The 19585-nt window shown below is 41.8% G+C and overlaps 1 protein-coding gene across 2 annotated transcripts; it reads right to left on the reverse strand.

Annotated features, from left to right (window-relative positions):
• Positions 1–6315: 6315 nt before the first annotated feature.
• AKAP17A (A-kinase anchoring protein 17A) lies at positions 6316–17754 on the reverse strand. 2 transcript variants are annotated; one of them, XM_084844283.1, is made up of 5 exons: positions 17472–17754; positions 13718–14978; positions 11959–12107; positions 10376–10616; positions 6316–9571 (listed from the first exon to the last, which is right to left on the reverse strand). In XM_084844283.1, the coding sequence occupies exons 2-5, from the start codon at positions 14477–14479 to the stop codon at positions 8675–8677; spliced, it is 2049 nt and encodes a 682-aa protein (XP_084700409.1). In that variant the 5' UTR covers positions 14480–14978; positions 17472–17754; the 3' UTR covers positions 6316–8674. The 2 variants fall into 2 exon arrangements, with proteins under 2 accessions (XP_084700409.1, XP_084700410.1); XM_084844284.1 differs by having other exon boundaries at positions 17518–17732.
• Between the last annotated feature and the right edge of the window lie 1831 nt (positions 17755–19585).

A 19585-nucleotide genomic window follows, 5' to 3' on the forward strand; every position in this document is an offset into this window, starting at 1 on the left:
TTGGCCTGGAAAACAACTGGTAACCAGTGCAACTCCTTCAGCACCGGAATGATGTGATCACACCGGCGGCTGCCTTAATCAGGTGAGCCACCGCGGTCTGCACCAGCTGCAGCTTCCGAACCATCTTCAAAGGTAACCCCACGTACAGCGCATTACAGTAGTCTAGACGAGAGGAGACCAGGGCATGTACTACTGATGGGAGCAGTAATTCCCACTTTTCAATACAAAGAAAAAATATCACTGTCAATTTAAAATAACAAGCGACATATAGCATGTGCATCTTTTATGAAAACCTGATACAATTAATATTTTACCACTACAACTCAAATACCAGCTGTCTTTTGAGGACACCAGAGATAATCACCTAAGAAGATTTACTAGAGTAGTAGATCTGAAGAGGATTGTAGGTCCCAGTAACTAAAGTGAACACATTGCAAACTCTGCACAAGCTTTAGGTATTGTTTTTGATTATCACTGTCTAAGCTTTTATTAGAACATGAAGAGGATAAAATTGGGATTGCTTTCCCTTGCCAATAATGTTTGAAAGGTATTCAAGCCTAATACCCCAAAGTGCTTGTTATGAAAATCTATTACTCTTTCAGATCTACAAGTGTCTTTCTTTCTTTGAGCAGATAACAGTTGTTGGGCATGAGAACATCATAATACATTTATGCAAAATATTTGACGTTGTCATCCGAAATCAGGCTTCGGAAAAAAGGAAGACTGCAAATGAGATTTTGGCTGGATTTCTCCTAGCCTCCCTTGATTCTGCCACAACCTCATTCATGGGTGGGAGTAGATGTAGGGAAGCAGAGTCCTGCTTTCAAAGATACTTTCAAGGTTAAATTGCAAAACACCAGTATTTTAAGAGAGTAAATTTGGACAGGGACACTATGCATAGACATCTATATGTAAAGCCTCCAAACTAAGCTGAGGGAGTTGGGAGCTCTTGGTTCTAAATGAGAACATAACTAACACAAAAACCAAAAAACTAAATGCCAATGGCGCCCATTAATAAACACCAGTGATAATATCAATGGAGCCAACGGGGCTATCCGCCGCATCCAGGGCAAGTATACCTGCACATTTATTTATGTATTTCTATACCGCCCCATAGCCAAAGCTCTCACATCTACGAATGTTGTGCATTTGATCTCCTGCATCAACTTCCCCAAAACCACTTCCACTGGCCAAACATCACTACCTTTAAGACAAAGATTACATCGGCACAAATCAGACGTCAATCATAAGAACATCAATAAACCTGTCAGTGAACATTTTAACCTCCCTGGACATACCATCAAGGACCTCAGAGTGACAATTCTAAAGAAACTGAAATCTGGGGCTCGCTGGGAACCTGAGGTTGCAGAACAAGAGACATGGAAATTTGATTATGTTGATCAGGGACTCAATAGGGTCTATGGTTTCTGTGCACATTATGGAGACTTTTAGGGCAGAATTCTATGCATGTTTAGACAGAAAAATGTCCTACAACTCAGATTGTGCCCTCAATGCACTTTGTGGTTTGTAACTGTCACTTTAAGATAATAGAATGCTTGCTGCAATTTCTACGTGTTTAAGAGCACAATCCTGTGCATGTTTAGACAGAAAAAAGTCCCACAGGTCTCAGGGAAATTTTTGGAGTTGTAGGACTTTTTTCTGCTCTAAACATGTACAGGATTGTGCCCTGTCTCTTCAGACTCAAAGCCTCCATTTCCACTTCTAGTGTCTGATGAAGTGGGTTGTAACTCACAAAAGCTCATGCTAATTTATTCAAACACCTGAACAACTACAACAGTTAGTCTGTATGGGGTAGGATCCAACGGGGACCTACCGCTGGCAGTGAGCACCACCGTTTCTTGGTGCACGAGTAGCCCCTACTGCCAGTGGCAGCATTGTAGCGTTTCTGGGGCCAAGCTGCCAAATGACCAGAAATGCAAGTTTCTGGAAGGCATTTGGGGGCTTGCCCCAGCCGGAAGCTCTACATCGCCGCCACAAGGGTCAGGTGCATGCACACAGGGAAACAATGGTGCTTGCCACCAGCAGTATGTCCCCATTGGATCCCACCTGAAGTGTGCTACGCTTAACCCTTGTATATAAAAACACACACAATATGCATGGAAGTGGTCATTTGAACCTGTGCAAGTGCATCATCGTCATCATCCGTTGCTGCCAGGGGAAGTGCTGAAGTGGAGGATGTAATTCTCAAGTGCCATTGCAAGATGGAGGAAAGGGAGAGGCTGGAGGGTCGAAGGGCACTGACAAGGGAGAAGGGAGGCAGTGAGGCACTAGTGACATCGCAAGGAGCGGTTGGGTTTTTCACTGCTCTTGTCAGGCGGCTCCATAGCCCTCTCCAACAAACCACTCACAAGCCATTCTGCCAGTTCTGGATGACGCAACAAGCCACTCTGAGAGCAAACAACTCAACAACAAGCCATAGGTTCTCAGCATGGCTTGCTGCTGGTTAAGAAACCACACTGACACTGCAGTGCCAGGTTTGCACAACACAACAAGCAACCCTGAACAAACATGGATTATCGTGTTGTGCAAACCAGGTCAGTGTGTGGCAATTGTGAGAGACAAGGATGATTAAGAAAGGGATTTTTAAAAAAGATGACCTGGTAGCACAATGCCTTTATACTATAACACAAAAGAATTTGGAATACTGTGTGCAGCTCAACTTGTCCCATCTCAAAAAGGATATCGTAGAGCTAGAAAAAAGGTGCAGGAAGTGGCGAGATTAAGGGAGTGAAGCATCTTCCCTGTGAGGAAGGGTGGGTGAAGCATCCCAAACGAAAGTGAATGTTTTCTCCATAGGCCAAAACCTGCCCTCCACCTCTGACAAGAGGTAATCCAGCCATCACCATCACTAACAGGGATGATGCAGGGAGATATAAGGACAATGCACCACTACTCCTCTCCTTCTGGACCTTTGAACTATATAAGCCTTTCTGCCCACGTATTTCAGCCATCATAGCGACAGGCATTTTGCACTAACTTCATTGTGTACCGCTAGAATGGTGACCAAACACATATGCTATGGAGGAACGTAGTCTTTTACGGGCGCAATCCTACCAGGATAGCTGGCCGCCTCCGAACCCAAGAGGCGACCGCCTATCCAATGCAGGGCAGGAGCAGCACGGAAGGGATCTTCCTCTCCGCTCTTCAGCTGCCCTGCATTCGTGGCTAGACAGTCTCTCCATTTCATCCTCACAACGAGAGTCGAGAACATCCTCACAGACTCCCAACCCAGCCTACTTCACAGGGTTGTCGTTGTGAGGCTAATATGGAGAGGAGGATTATGTATGCCACCTTGGGTTTCTTAAAGAGAAAAAAGGTGGGATATAAATATAAAAAAATAAAACAAATAAAACCCTGTGAGGTAGGCTGGGCTGAGAGTCTGTTACTGGCCCAATGTCACCCAGTGAGCTTCCATGGCCGAGTGGGGACTAGAACCTGGATCTCTTGGTTCCCAGTCCAACACTTTAACCACTGCACCACATTGGCTCTCAATATGGATTATCTAGACACATTTCAATCTGGGTTTCAGCGTGGTTACAGGACTGAATCAGTCTTCGTCACCCTGATGGATGACCTTTATCAACGGAGGGACAGGGGGAGTTCAAACCTGTTAATTCTACTTGATCTCTCATTGGCTTTTGATAACATTAATCATGGTATCCTCCTGGACTGGCTCTGTGGGTTTGGTTATTGGAGGCAGTATTACAATGGTTCCAGTCCTACCTGCAAGGTTGATTTCAGAGAGTAACCCTGAGTGATGATTCCTCAGGCCCTTGCAACTGACCTACAGGGTTCCACACAGTAATGTCCTGTCGTAATGTTATTTATTTCTATATCAAGCCACTAGGAGCAGTCCTTAGGAGGATTTTGAGCAAAACACCATCCATCAGTATGCTGATAACACAAAGCTCTATTTCCCTCTGACATCTGAATCAGGTGAGGCTGTGCAAGTCCTGGATCAGTGCCTAGATTCAGTGATGGGCTGGATGAGTGCCAATAAATTGAGTCTGAATCCTGGCAAGACAGGGGCCCTGTGGATGAGTGGTTCCTAAGACTAGGATATAGGCTCATTGCATCTTCTAGATGGGGTTCCACTCCCTCTGAAAGATCATGTTTGTAGTCTGGGGGTACTCCTGGATCCATCTTTGTCACCAGCAGGGGCATTGTTATGTGAGGCCACATGGGCATGAGCCCCAGATCTTTTGAGCTGTCCTAACTGCTTTTTTTTTTTTTTACATTTTCCCATTGACTTGCAATGGAAAACAGAAACTGCCATAACTTGTTTATTTTGTATGATACATAAAAATTGGAGACCTGGCAGCCCCCATGGATCTGATTGAACCTGCCCAATTTCAGTCAGTTAGGTTCAGTGGCTTTTGTGCTAGTCACAGGTAAAATTTCCTTTTTTCAAGAAAATCTGTCAAAGAGCTAGAATTTTTTTGTGCTTCCACATAAATCCATGGAATTTGGGGACCTAGCAGGCCCTGTGGAGCTGACTGAACCTGCCAAATTCCAGACAGTTAGGTCCAGTTGCTTTTGTGCTAGCCATGTGTAAATTTTCCTTTTCTCAAAGATTAAAACAAAAAGTAAAAACTGTTAAGACACACAGAGGATTAGAGATCCAAATCAGAAGGTGTTTAAGGTGACTATTAGGAGGTCACTATTCCTAATCTCTGGTGTCAGGGTTTCTTTTTGTTTTGTTTTTTGAGGTGCAAAATACCTCTGTCCCCCTACTTTTCTGCTTTTACATGCCCATTGTTGGGAGCTTCCTTACAATGAAATTTTGAAGAGGGGGAAAGAAGGAAAGAAAGAGCTCTATGTGAAATAGTGGTATTTCACACAGCATCTGATTTTACTGCCCCAGACTGGAACCTTGGCTTCTGCAAAGTTTAGTAGCTTCAGTACAGCAAAGGATCCAATCATCCTCCACAAACTTCTTTGTCCCCTTCCACTGTAATTTCTCCTAAATAGCTGTAGGACTCAAATTATTCCAAAGGGAGGGTTAGGACTATGTGGCATCATGATTGAGAAACTGCTGGGGCTTTTAAATAGGTTCTGCAGTTTTAAAAAAGCTAGAAAAAGCCGTTGGCCATCTCACCTCATAAAATACATGCAATCCGTACAAACCCTCACAGCCTCCTAAATTCCTCTGAAGTACTACCTCTCTGAAAGGAGCCACTTGGCTTAGGGAATTCTTTCTACCCCCCCCGGGGGGGGGGCATTTCCAATCACCATTCTTTTCTTCTTCCCTCCTCTATCCTGTTCTTTCCTTCTCTTCTTCATTCCACCCACAGCATATCTTAGGGAATTCTTAAAGAGAATTCTCTTCGGTGGGCAAGAGAAGTTCTGAATTGTATTTGACTTTATACAAACAGTCAAAACGGTTTTTCTCCTTCTCCTCACCCAAGCCTTTGAGAAAAGTGGGTTCACATGGTTGCAGGGAAACAAATCTGGGGCTGTTTTTTTTGTCAGTGCAATTATCCAGCAATAGGAAGGGCTGTAGCTCAGTGGTAGAGTGCATGCTTGGCCATCAGAAGGTCCCAGGTTCAATCCCCAGCATCTCCAGGGAGGGCTAGGAAAGAATCCTGCCTGAAACCCTGGAGAGCCGCTGCTGCCAGTCAGTGTCAACAATACTGCGCTAGATGGACCCAGGGTCTGGCTCAGTATAAGGCAGCTTCCTATGTTCCTATGAACAGAAAGCTTTAATAAAAATAGATTTTGGTTTGTTTTTTAACTGGAGGGGAGATAAATATTGCTATGTATGCAATTCTATGTATGCCTACTGAGAAGTCCCATTATGTTTAGTTAGGCTTACCCTCAGGGGATCTCTATACCTCAAGTTTATTGCGTATTCATGGTTGCTCGCTCACTGAATTGTGAGGGTCCATTACATGCCTTTGTCGTTGTCCAGTCATTATTCCACTATTTCCTCCCACCTATCCCATGTTTTCCTCAAACAGAAAAAATGGGGTATTTTTCCAGATATGCGCAAATGAAGCATCATGTCCTCCCCGTGTATTTCTCCTAGTGTGAATGAAGCCATGTATGAGATAAAATAGTATCTCATACATGGCTTTGATCTGCATTAGCTTGTAATAACTGTATTTCTTTGGTCCCAAGAGAAAATCCTTGCCCAAATTAGGGGAACACTACACATTAGGATTGCTGCAGAACCACATCACATAATTGTTTTCCAGAGTAAATGCGTTGGGTGAAAGTTCATGCAGGTTGATGTCTATTGGAAACCTGAACCAATCATCTTGAGGCTAGGAATTCACAACTACATTTGGGTTAACAGTATTTATTTTAAAGCCAGAGATGGCAAAGGAAAGAAGACTATTTCTTATCTGTATACTACATAAGGGTGAATTCACTTCTTGATACTATTTAGGTCGAAAGAAAGCCACAGCAGTTTAGTGGTAACTGCTCCTCAAAAATGATTTTTTTTTTAAAGCCAGCAGTTTTAGACATTACTTTTGAAGTTCATAGCACAAAACAAAAACAGAACAGTATGAAAAATGCCACTAGCAACTGTTTTACCTTTTAGGCATTTTAGAAATGCACATGCACATTTGATCTGAAACACCAGCATTACCAGAACATTTGACTGAAGCACAAGGCCAGACTTTATCCATAATGAAAAGGGGCAATGGAAACACTGAATAGGAATGTGAGATGGCTTCTGGGCATGCAATGGGACTTTTCTGGCTCCCCCTTCCCACAGCAATTCAAGTGCCACTGAAAAAGCACTTACATGGTTCCAGGGAGTCTCCTGTGCAGCATTCAATATAGTTGCAGCTGGACGCAAACACTGACTGACAAGGTTCTGTGTGTAGAGTGAACCACTTTAGAACACACATACCCAGGCTTCACATCAAGGTGGCAAATCATGGATTATTTAGCTCATGATTTGTGGGGACGCATGTTGCCTGCATGCCACCTGCAACCCATTTCCGGTTTCTGTAAATTGGAGGTTGTCAGCATGATGTGCTAACCCAGACTGTTCAGTTGTTTAGAGGTTAATCCAGTGGTTAACACATAGTTTGTTGTTTGGGTAACAGCTGGGTTGTTTAGACCCTAAACAACCCATCTGTTCAGGTTTGCATATCATGCTGACAACACTGAATCACGCTGATCAAAGGTTGCTTACAGAAACGGAAGCAGTTTGTGCACAGTACGTGTCCCCGTTAAATAACCCATGATCTGCTGAGACGTCCAAACAGGTCTACAGACTGGCCCTTTCAGATCCTGACCTATGAAAAGCGCCCAAGATGTCACAGATTTTGAAGCAAGTCAAGAAAACAAAAGCATAGCGTAGTTTATACCCTTTGACTCCACAATTTTAGATCAGATCATGCTTCAAAAGATATAGCTATATCTTAAAAGCCTATAGGAAGTTTTCAGTATAATGTGGAATAGGCTGAAGGCAATATCTGGAAAAAAAAGCATTTCTAGCATTATATTTAAGATCAAATGTGACCTGTACATACAGTTTTTGTGCAAGTGAAAGATAAATGCTCTTCATCAATATATAAAAGATCTGCCTGTATATTCCTGCCTCTGGATAAAGGAACAACCAGGATACAAAAATGAAAAATGTCAAGGCTGCCTTATCTTGTAAAAGATAGATAACCTTAAAATAGGTGCACTCCATATTAAGTAAGCTGTATAACCCAATAATTCTTCAACAAAACACAAACCAAATCAGTTTTAATGGTGTATATGTATAGATCTTTAATGTACCGAATATGAAGCAGTAGTTTGGGTTCACTGGCAATGGCTTCTGTGGTTTTACCATTGGATGGTAAAAAAAAAGCTGGTTTTGCACTGCGGTGATATTTTGGGGAAATTCCTGAGCTTCATTTCCAGAAGCAAAGATGTTATAAAAAGAGAAAATACAACTCTGAACTTGAACATTTCACATAAAAATAATTTAGCAGGAAGGCCCCTTTCAGAATACAGATGTCTACAAAATTGCATTTAGAGGACAACCAATGGTTTGAACACAAAAGTCAAATGTTAATACAATAGCAGCCTCTGTACCTACTTTCTCAGAGGCTCTGAAATCCTGGCATTTTTCTTTTGAAATGGAACAGAACTCTAAAACATGGAAAATAGCAAACACCATGACAATTCAGGCCCTGTAACAATCTATCAAGTACAATTTCCAAAAATAGCAAAGAAGGCATTACAGCACTGTATAAAAATATGGTTGCATCTAGCACCAATTCAGATAGCAAAAAATCCTGCATGGAATTATTGAGTTCCTATGAATCAAGTATACTGCTACTTGCAAAGTTCACATTTCATATTAGAAACATACACATGCCAGTTTCTAAATAAAAGATTGCTGTGATTGCTAATAGGGACCCAATTTAGAAAAAAGTGAAACGATGAATGCCTAATTACGCTGGTTATCATAGAGAAAGTGTAAGAATGATAAGAATATATAGTACTGTAGTAAGCCAACACAGAACTGACAGATAAGAAGTCTCAAAAATATTTTTGAAAAGTGTGGTTATATGTCTCTTGACTCCATAAACTATATTCAAGTAAAATTTCCAATCAGTTTTCTTTCCTTCCCTGCATGGAAAGAGGAGAGATCCACTCCAGTCCTCTCTCAGACAGCCCTTACAAAAGGCTAAGTCTTCTATTACCTACTCCAAGTGCTTCTTTGGTTGCTCAAAGACCTCTTCCGGTATTTTTGTTTCTTGCCCATGCTCTTGTGACCACGACTGCGTCCTCTTTTATCCTGCTCACTGTCACTACTAAAGGAACGCCGATGTCGTGCATGTTCTCGACTTAAGCTTCTCTGGTGAGGACTGCTACTTTTTGTAGAGTATTTTTTATGGAGGCGTCTTTCTTTTCTGCACTTTTCATCCTCACTGCTTAAGTCTCTTCTGTGTCTGCTTTTTTCAATTTTATCTTTGCTATGATGGTTATACATGTCTCTGCATGAGTGACTCTTCCCTTTGCTTGGCTCTCTGTTACACTTGCCTTGTTCAGACAGCAAGTCCTTCTTATAGATGTTCTGCTCACGGTCCGGTGTAGTCTTGTGCTGCTGATTTGCAGGGATACATGAAAGAACATCTGAACTACTTTCAGCTGAAACGGTGTCCCTGTTAATGATATTAATGTTAGGGTCACTGATATGAGCTTCCTCATGAAGGCTCCCATTTAGGTACTTCAGCTGAGGAACCAGGCTTTCATTAGCCGTTATGCTGCTTTGACAGGGCTGAATTGGTTTGGCTAAGATGGACTGCACTGAGGTAGATGTTATGCAGTGGGGAACACCTGCAAGAGTTTTCCAAGGGGTTGACTGCAGTGTGTTAGGTTCAGTCTTTTTCAGATGGGATATTTCTATTTTCTTGTTCATGAGGTTGCTTAATAGTTTTTCTCTCAATTCCCTCTCTTTTCTCTGCAGTCCAAGAGCTCTCTCTTTTTCTTCCTCTACACGTCGGAGTTCAGCTTCTTGCAGTCGCCTCCTCTCTTCCAAATGCTGAAGGCGGACTTTTTCCTCATTGTGTTCCTGCTCCAGAAGCTTTATTGCCTAAGAAAATTGAGGAAAGAGATTTACTTTATTCCTATATCTATATGAAAACATATTCATCCAATAACAAAGTCAAGCTTGCACAGCTTCAGAGAACAGCTAAAAGGGAACAATTTCAGAAAGGGAACCCCAGGGACAAACACAATGGAGAGAAAAACTGTAATTAAGATTTCTTGCTTTTTGTTCTTAAATTACTAATACAATCCAATATACTCTCTGAAATAGGTTCAGTTCAGACCACATTCTAGGAAACAAGTCTGTACATCACAATGAGCAACCTCAAAAGTCAGGATTGAGAGGATAATTTACACTCTACTCCATACTCATCAACTTTTGCAGCTTTTACTATTGCATGTTATCAACCGACTGGCAATATAAACAGCTTAAATACCAACTTCCAGAAGCCTCTAGCTTGCTGGAAAAACTGAGACAATGGTGCTGCAAAGAGCGGGAAGGCCCTGATTTCCAGCTGAAGATCCTTGGCCATGTCTCCCCGCTACAGATGTGTGTCCTTTCTACACAGAGATAGGGGCCTACATCTCCTCCAAACAGGAAAGAGGGTGAAGACAGCACTGGGTTTTAGGCAAAAGAAAACTTAATGCTAAAAGCAAAATGCTATTAGAGCTATTTTTAGCACTCTAAAACATATTAAACTAGCAAATTATACAACAGATGGAAAGCATGGAACCAGGAGAAACCAGTTGCTATACATTTCTTCAACATATTTAAAAATTCACATTTAGCACTTGCAGTTAAAAACCGTAATAGTGCTTTTCTATGAAAACATGCCCCCAAAACAGTTACCTTGGCTCTGCTCAGCAGTTCAGCAATTAGTCGAATGGACTGAAGGTTTCTCTGAGCTAAGAGAAGCTTCCGCTCCTCTAGCTTTATTTTTTCCTGCAGTTTTTTTTGCTCTTCGGCTTGTATTCTTTCAAGCCTTTTTTTGTTTCTACGAATTTCACGATCCTTTTGTTTCTGCTCTCTTTTTCGTAATTTCTCTTCCCTTTTTCTCTCTCTTTCTAATTCCTCCAGTTCTTTCTGTTTCCTAAGGATGCACATTACATTAGTCACAATAGGTCACATATCAGGTTTTATCTGATGCTTAAAAAAAGAAAGAAAAGTAACTACTACTTATGCCTTCATGTTTAAATATCGAAGGACTGCCATTTGAAGGTTAAGTCCCACCAATTTCAATGAAACTGCTCCAAATTTAGGACTGTAAAATAGCATAGTGGGCTGTTCACACAACACAACAACCCACCGCAGGTTATTTAACCCAAGGGAGGCTGCAGTGTGACAGCGTATGTGGCTGCCGTTTTGAATATGCAACACCCACTTGGCGGTTGTCATGTCATGCGGAACTGGCAAGCAAGGGTTAAACAAGGTCTGTCTTAGGGTTATGCAAGGGTTGTTTAACCTTTGCATAACCCATGCTAGCCAAATCTGCATGACACAACAATCTCCAAGTGGGGGTTGCATATGCAACTTTGCACTCATGGGCGCCACAGCTCATCGTGCGTTGAATAACCCATGACAAGCCCCAATGTGTCTTCTGAACCCAGTCAGTGGAAAGTAGAAAACTAAGCCACCATAAATGCAACATAACATTTATAAATGCTTTCCCTGCCCTAAACAAAAAGGTAAAACCGAACCAACAGCATTTTAATTGCTGTATGGATAACAGATATAAAGGGCCAAGTCCACAACAAATCGTAATCTTATTGCTTGACGAAAAAACACTAAAGTGGAATGGTCATAAAAACTATTCTCATCCTGAAGGCAATACCAGAAAATGTAGGAAGCATGCACTGCTCATATTCTGATGTTCTGTAGATGGAGGAGCTCATGCCTTCTATCTGGCGCAAAGCTAATTTTGAAATCCTCATGCCACTTACAGAAGTGCAATGCCAATAGGACTACTCTGAAATAGTTTAACCAAAGATTGCAGGCTACTATCATCTCAGTACTTTGATATACTAAATCAAAAGGAGCTTTCCAATACCTTCTTTAAAGGAACTGATTAAACATCTATCTAGTTTTAAAAGATAGGTTGTATGAACTGTATGTGCAAGAAGCCTAGTCCACAAACTGTTATTTTCTAAGATAGATTTACTTTACTGCCTGAAATAGCATATGTACTTTCTAGATGATGAAGTGCAGAATTTCCAGAAGCATATATGGAATGGTAGGCTCCCATTTTAGCGACCAGCATGTGGTTCCCTAAAGTATGCTTTTTCAAAAATCTCAATATAAATTACAATTTAAAACCTACTAATAAACTGCCTAAAATATACCCAAAATAGTAGATACACAAATGTTACATTTTACAAGTACAGAAAAGTTTAAAGGAGGAAGGAAGGAATCTGTAAGGAAGGAATGAGATCTACCTTTCCTCTTCTTTTTGTCTTTCCTCTGCTTCTTTTTCTTTCCGTTTTTGTTCTTCTCTTTGTTTTTCAAGCTCCTGGAGCTTCTGCCTTTCAAGCTGTCGTTTCTTAATTGAAGCATCACTCAGATGTTTTGTTGAATCAAATGAAACCTTTTAGACACAGAAAGGGCAATTGTGCTAAAGTTAAAAGCCCATTGTTTATATATAGCTCTGTGTGCACTTTAGAATACAACACTAAACTCTTGCATCTCCTGGTTATAGAAGATTGAAAACTAAAGCTACACCAGCTTAGCTGACATTCTGTGTGTGTGTGTGTGTGTGTGTGTGTGCGCGCGCGCAAATGAATAACGTTTATTCTTTACTTCTAGATGTCCTGTATTCCAACAGTTCTCAAAATCTGCTTGAGTGAGCTTTCCTAAGTCATCAAAAAGCTTTGCAAGCTTTCTGAAGTGTAATTTAAATAACAAAATCTGACCGATATGCTGCACTGTGCTTACTCTTGCCCTTGGCTGAGTAGCAAGAACAAAGGAAAAGGGACACTAGGAATAGAAGGCCCAATTGCTTGTCTGGGTTCAATGGGACTTACTCCCAGGTAAGAGAGTATCAACAAAAGATACGAGTCATCCATCTTGTTGTTTGAAACTGTAGTCTCAGGCTGCAGTTGAGCAGCTGGAAAAGGGCACATGGATATGAGCAAGTGCAGGAGTATCTCATCTTCTGTGAGATGGAAACATTCTATATGCATAACAGAGGATTCCAATTCTAAACAACTCTCATCAAAATGAATGGCAAGCTCATCTAGGGCTCTAGATCACAGCTGCAACTGACTGGTTTCAAAAGAAATACAACAGTTTCATACCTGAAACCATATACCATGTAGTTAATACCAAATCTGTAGTAAATGAGGTACTGAGCTAACTATCGTTCTACAGAGGCCCACTGATGCTCTGAGAACCATTCATTTATTCACTTTAACAACAAAGAATCGTGGGTATCTGTAGATTAGAAAAATAATACCCATTATATACACTACCCTTGTTTCTCATGGAAACCATTTTATTCTTTGACAGTATTCATCAAGCAGCAAATTATAAAGGGCTGAATCCAAGTTAGTCATACGTAGAGTAGACCCATTAAAAAAATGGATGTATGTTAGTCATAACTAACTTAAGCCCCATTCATTTCAATGGTTTATTCCAAGTATGACTAAGTCTGGATCTAACCCACACTATTTTGTACCACTTCGGCTGAAAAACAGCAGCACACTAATATGTAAACAAGAATGGGAAAACAATTACTCTGAGAAAAATGGTGTAATTATTACATGAACAGCAATTATATACACCACAGACATCAGCCTTATTTATGACACCTGAGATATTCTTTACCCACTAGCTCACATACTGTTGAAGGCAGTAACCTGAGATCTATTAAGAAACCTTGATTGCTTTTAACAACCCCCATTTCCTGTTCTCTTGCTTTTCTCTTAATTTACATGGAAACCCACACACACTTTTGAGTATGCACCTCCTTAGGCATGTGGCATGCAAATGTTTAAAATAAATGCTTCTGAAGATTCACTATGAGATATTAAAAAGAAAACAAGTTTTACTTTATTTCACTGAACAAATAATCAAGTTTCTGAAAATATGTGTGCTTAAAACTGATAACTTAAGAACAGCTCTTCAAAATATACAATGTTTTGTATGCAATATTTTTTTCCAGAAAGATGCACTAGGAAGAGCTCAAGAGTACCTCACCTTTATGTTACAAGCCACTGCTTTGCCATCTTCACCTTTGTACATCAGCTTCATACCTCGCAAAGCACTCATAGCTTTGATGAAACCTGCATATTCTTCGTACTGAACATAAGCTTCAAAATTCAAATGGCCTCCAAAACTGAATGTATGAAAGTTTCTACCGGTCATTTCTTCCCTATATGGGTCCAACATAGGTATGTCCACATTACGAATGTCCCCAAATTTACTGAACACCTTAATAAGAACTTCATTGTTCGGTTTTTCTGAGCCAGAGTCTTTCAGCGCAAACCATTTACAAGGTAAGCCCTCCAGATGAATAGTGTCTGGTCTTTCTCCTGGCAGTGTCTCATTCATATCTTTTGCATCACGAAAAAAGGAGTCCCAGTCATGTCGAGTAGGAAAATCAATTTTGTATTCTGCAGCACGAACTTTTAAAATGTCTGAAAAGCCACTAAGTTTTATAGTTTTGCCATCTAGGCATGCAAGGAAGGATTTAACCAGACTCTTATTTTCTACCTCTCCTTCAAAGCGGATAAAATCCATAGTGCTTTTGGAAATCCGTAATGTTGAGAACTGATGTGTTTGCACCATTCCTTTCAGCCTTTCCATCACCTCCCAGTTGGAAATGGACTTTCCTGGCTGCTTCAACTGAGGAAGTGCCACACTAATAGTCATTTTTGTAATGGGTTTAAGGTATAGCCCATATGGACCACAGAGGTCCACAGCCTCAGAAGTGTCATGAACTATAGTAGCAGCTGCCATGGCTACAAAAGAAGATAATACAACTAGCAAGAAAAGAAAGTAGGCTTATCTGTCTTGTAGACACTGGTGGAAAGTGTTTTTTTTCTTTGAAGAAATGTCCATTTTAACAGTTTCCTAAAATTAGAATTCAAAGCATAAATACAGCATTCAAAGACTTAGAACATGCCCTCTCTGTTCTGTAGGTCTGTTAACAGTGTCTATATATCTGAAGTTCACACAGAGGGTTCTCTTTCCTAACCACACTGTACTTGTGTACTCCAATATAAGCCATACAACAATTTGTATGTGTAAACCATACAAATTAAGTTTGCTGAGGAAATGTAAAGTTGTACAAGGAATACTAAAAAAAAGTTAACTGTGTTTAAGAAGGAGCAGCTGAAGATGAAGAAAGAGCAATAGTCTTCTGACAGTGCTCTGCTTCAAACTGATTGCAGCTTATATGATGCATCACAACCACGAAAAATGAATTCCAGCATTTGGAGAAGCCAGGAAAAGCAATCTGTATGGAATTGAAACAGATGAATTAGAGTTTCATCAGACAAATCAAACATGGCATTTCTTCTAGGTACTGATGCATTTGACGTCAGCAAGCACTTAGATGTCAAAATAACTACAAAATGATTTACAAAAGGCACTATTACAGCAGAATCCCATAAATGTTTAGCAGAAATAAGTCCCAGTGAGCTCAGTAGAGCTTATTCCAAACTGAATGTGTATGGATTGTAGCCTTGGAATTTGCAGTGCAAGACAAAGTGTACAAAATATTGTTGCAGACTAAGGACACATCCGTTTGACTAAGTTGATACAATTTTTATGAGCACAACTGCATACAAAATGACAAGGCCAGCAAAACTAACCCACAGATTAATTATACAAATATGTTGTTAAACTCACTGAAAAATACCATAAGAGGTCTAGTATATTACTATGTTAAAAATATGAATAAAAGTATCCTATCTTGCATGGTTATAGTGAGAGCAAACACAAGAAAGCTGTAAAGGTCTTTGCAAATTTAAAAATACTACACAAACATTAAATATTGCATAGAACATAATGCCAACTCATTTTCCCCAAGTTGCACACGTCTTCAAACATAGTCCCATGACAGCTTTTGACATGTTACATAATAAAAACACTGCACATATCTCATACTGCGTAAGGTGGACATTTATTTTAATTGTACTTGTATGCTCTTCATGTGTTATAGGATAGAGAACAAAGACACATGGCATATGTAAGGTTGCCAACTGCCCATAATGTCAATAGATTTTAAAAAGGGGGGGGGGGCTCTCTCTTCATAAGAAGAATCATAAACAGTTTTTATCTGTATTTTCTTTGTAAAGGTAAAACAGCGTGTCCTCAAACTTGTTTAAGAAAAGCAGTAAGTGTTCTGAACACAGCAAAGAGCAAAAATAAGTTTAGTTTTTAAAAGATGAAAGCTAAATTGGTTTGCAGAATTGTAAAACACAGTGTTCTGCCATTCAAAATGAAAACTGAAATTAGTGCATAAGTTAGTAAGGGTTTACGCCATCTTTCCCTAACTTGTTGCCCTCCAGATATTTTGGATGACAACTCCCAGCATCCCTGACAGCTTTCCATGCTTTCTGGGTCTGATGGGAATTGATGTTCAAAACAGCTGGAGGGCACCAAGCTGGGGAAGGTTGGTCTATGCAGCAGTAAGTGTTTCCCACCTTGATGTTTAATAATAAAATTATGCAACTAGATACTGCAATTACATGGTAGCCACAATAAATCCTTTGATGCATTTTGCCCCTTTGAAAAAGTAGCAATCATAAATGTATCAACCGTGTTCAACTACTCAGTTGGGACCCAGAAATCTGTCACACCCTAACCTAAGTTCCACTTGACCATCACACGAGAGAGCAGAAGAACACAAGGAGAGCCCTCCTGGCTCAAATCAAAGGTCCCAGCATCTGTTCACAGGTACATAGTTTCTGAAAACAGAATGAAAAGCAAGAAAGGTAGCAGAAGATAAGAGAGATTAGACAAAAAAAAAAATACAGATATCTAGGTAAGAAATTTAGAAGTTGTGCTACTTGCATGCTGGGGTTAAAGGGGGATGCCAGGTCTGTAAAGGTTAAAGATGTCTGCACTAGATTGTACAACGTGCAAGACTGTCAGTATGGTGCAGTGACTTGTGTCAGAACAATGAGAGACACACCCAGGTTCAAATTCCCACTCAGCCACAGCTGACCTCAAGCCAGTCACACACTCTCAGTTTAGCTGCCCCACAGATTTGTTGTGTGGAATAAAATCTGGGGGAAGCATAGGAGAGAGAAACCATGAGCTCCTGGGAAGAAGGGCAAGATTAAGATGTCATAAAGGTCAGTCCTCAAGAACGCAACAGACTTCAGGGTTGTGGGAGCTACACTGTTGTTGTTTTTACTAAAACCCCAAGGGCCACTAATCAGAGCCAGATGCAAAATGGTGGCTCAGGGGGCAGAGCCAATTACCTACTGAGCCCCAAGAACTGCCTTGGGTACCATCTTTCTTGGTTGAAAAGCAGGGTAGGTGCACATCGAACGAACAAATATACCGGGATGACCCGCAAACACAAATACCAAACCTACATCTGGAAACGGCCCCCCGAACAGATTAACCCGGACCAAAAAATAATTAAAAAAAGGCTATTGTGAAGCAATTAGGAGCTGGCGATGCTGGCGGATCGACTGCCAATCACCCTTATCGACCCCGTTGGTGAAGAAGGCAGCCTCAGGAAGCGGGGGGGGGGGTAGCAAAAAGAGGCAAAGCCCTGCTGGGGTTGGAGCCGCCTCCCTCCGCATTAGACGCGGGAACCGGGGGCGCAGAGGGGCCGCATTCGCTTGATGCCCCTCAGGCGAGCGGAGGAGGGCCGCGGCAGGTGCCACGGCGGCCCCCCAGGGCCGGGCTGACCACACGCCCCGGGAGCGGCCCTCCTCCTTTCCGCACACGCGCGCAGTCGCCCGGGGAGGCGGGCAGAGAAGAGGCTCACCGCGCGCTGCCCAGGGCTTGGCGCGGCCCCGCTCTCGGCTACTTGCCGGACTGATGAACGCCGGCCCCGGAGGAGCCAGCCTACGTCGTCGTCGGCGGCCTCTTCCTCGCCCCTCAGACCAAGCTGCCGCACGGCGGGAAGGGAGGCGGGCAGGCGCGGGCGACACCGGCCTCCCCACAATGCCCAGCGCCACCAAAACAAAAAAGCTTCCGCTTCCTCCCAAGACCGAGGCGAGTCAGCGAGAGGAGGCCCTTCACCGCCGGGCCGGAAGTAGACGGGCCCCAGGCGCCCTAGAGCGGAGTGAGAGGCGCGCGCGCTCTTGAGCGCAGAGATACGGCGGGTAGAGTGATGCAGGAGATGCGCTTCCCCTTGCAACGAGCCTTGTTCTGCCTCCTCGCCTGAGAGCTGCCCTTAGAAATAGTGGCGAACTCCAGGATTGCGCCGTAGCCGCGGCCGGGCAGCAGGTTCCTCCCAACCCCCCCCCCCGCCTTCTCTGTCCGAAAGGTAGCAGAAAAGGACGGGGTCCGGGCCCTTCCAACTCAGGCCTTAATCTGTGTCGGCCCTCTCCAGCCTGGTGGCCTCCAGATGTGCTGGACCACGACCTCTGGATTGCAACGGATTTCCTCCTCCATGCTCACAGCTGGCTCGCCAGTGTTTATTGTAAGGGTGGCCTTGGAAAGCTTCGGAAAATTACGAATACGATTCCCCTGAAGGAGCACAATCTCCGGCATTTAGTTTTACGGGAGCACTTCTGACATTTTTGAAGGGCCCAGAGCACCGTAATTGCTCGGCTGCCTCCCATAACAGATAAAGAAAAGAATATAATTCCTTTGCCATTCTGAAGAAGAACGGAAATGAGAATGCAATCCAGAGTTTTTGTCATTTTTTTTATTATATTTTGTGACAACATACAGTTGTTCAGTATTATAGCATTTCGCTAAATACTCTGTTCATTACAGTATTGTTGTGTGTACCATATGTAACTTACATTCTTGATACGGTTGTTTGTACACTGAGTATTTTACTTGATTATTTTTGTCTTGATTATATTATTATTTTGATTATTTTACTTGATCAATTTGATTATCAGCAGTGATTATTTATAGATGTACTTTCTGAGTTCATACAATACAATTCTTCTCATGGTCCATTGATTTGTTCATTTTGCATCTTCACATGAGGGATCTCCTTTTGTTTGGGAGCTACACATCTGGAGGGGACCAGGTTGGAGAAGGCTGTTATATGTGATGTTTTTCTTTTTTTCTTTAGTTCTAAAACATTTTAAAGCACAATATGTCTGCTTGCAAATCAACGAAGCACCAAGAGCGACTAGAAGAAGATCTGAGGGTGCAATTTAAATAGGTAGACCTTTGCTGTGTAACCTGGCGGGTATTCTGTGCTGGGCTCTTTTGATTGGAAATCCAAACCAGCCTCAGTCCCACTTCTGATCTGCAGTATTAGCTATGGACTGCTTTGCAGGGTTATCATGTAAACCACTCTCAGTTATACCCCCGTCCTAACCTCCAATATAGTACAATAAATTGTACAGTGAACTGTATTTGTATTAGAAATTGTATTGGCAGGGCCTCTTTTTAATGTTTAAAATGTTAAAAATAAAATTATTTTTTCACAAGTAATGAGCTGTATTTGCTATTAGTTATTACCCAATGAGATATGAGTCAGAAATTTTGAAATATCACATGAAATTTTGTCTTTGCTGCTGCGGCTCTCACCTCTGTCCTGGGGGAGATATTAAAAAATGGCTTTTCCAATAGAGGACCATAGGAAGATGCCTTATACAGAGTCAGACCCTTGGTCCACCTAGCCCAGTATTGTCAAACACTGACTGGCAGCAGCAATCTAGGGTTTTAGGCTGGTGTTTTTCCAGCTGTAGCCCGAGATGCCAGGGATTGAACCTGGGACCTTCTGCATGTAAAGCCTGTGCTCTGCCACTGAGCTATGACCTTCATATGTGACATTTGAAATTCCCTGTTCAGACAAAGGTGTGTCACTCATTTTTTCTTATCTCTGTAGGTGTGAAGTATAAATCTATGGAGCTTGGTCCATAGAGATAAAAAAGTGTAGAGCTTCAAATTCATAGATAGGAAAAACAA

The sequence above is a fragment of the Heloderma suspectum genome, chromosome 3 (genome assembly GCF_057233095.1).
Source record: "Heloderma suspectum isolate Gila_16-S chromosome 3, 16-S_ref, whole genome shotgun sequence".
Taxonomy (NCBI): domain Eukaryota; kingdom Metazoa; phylum Chordata; class Lepidosauria; order Squamata; family Helodermatidae; genus Heloderma; species Heloderma suspectum.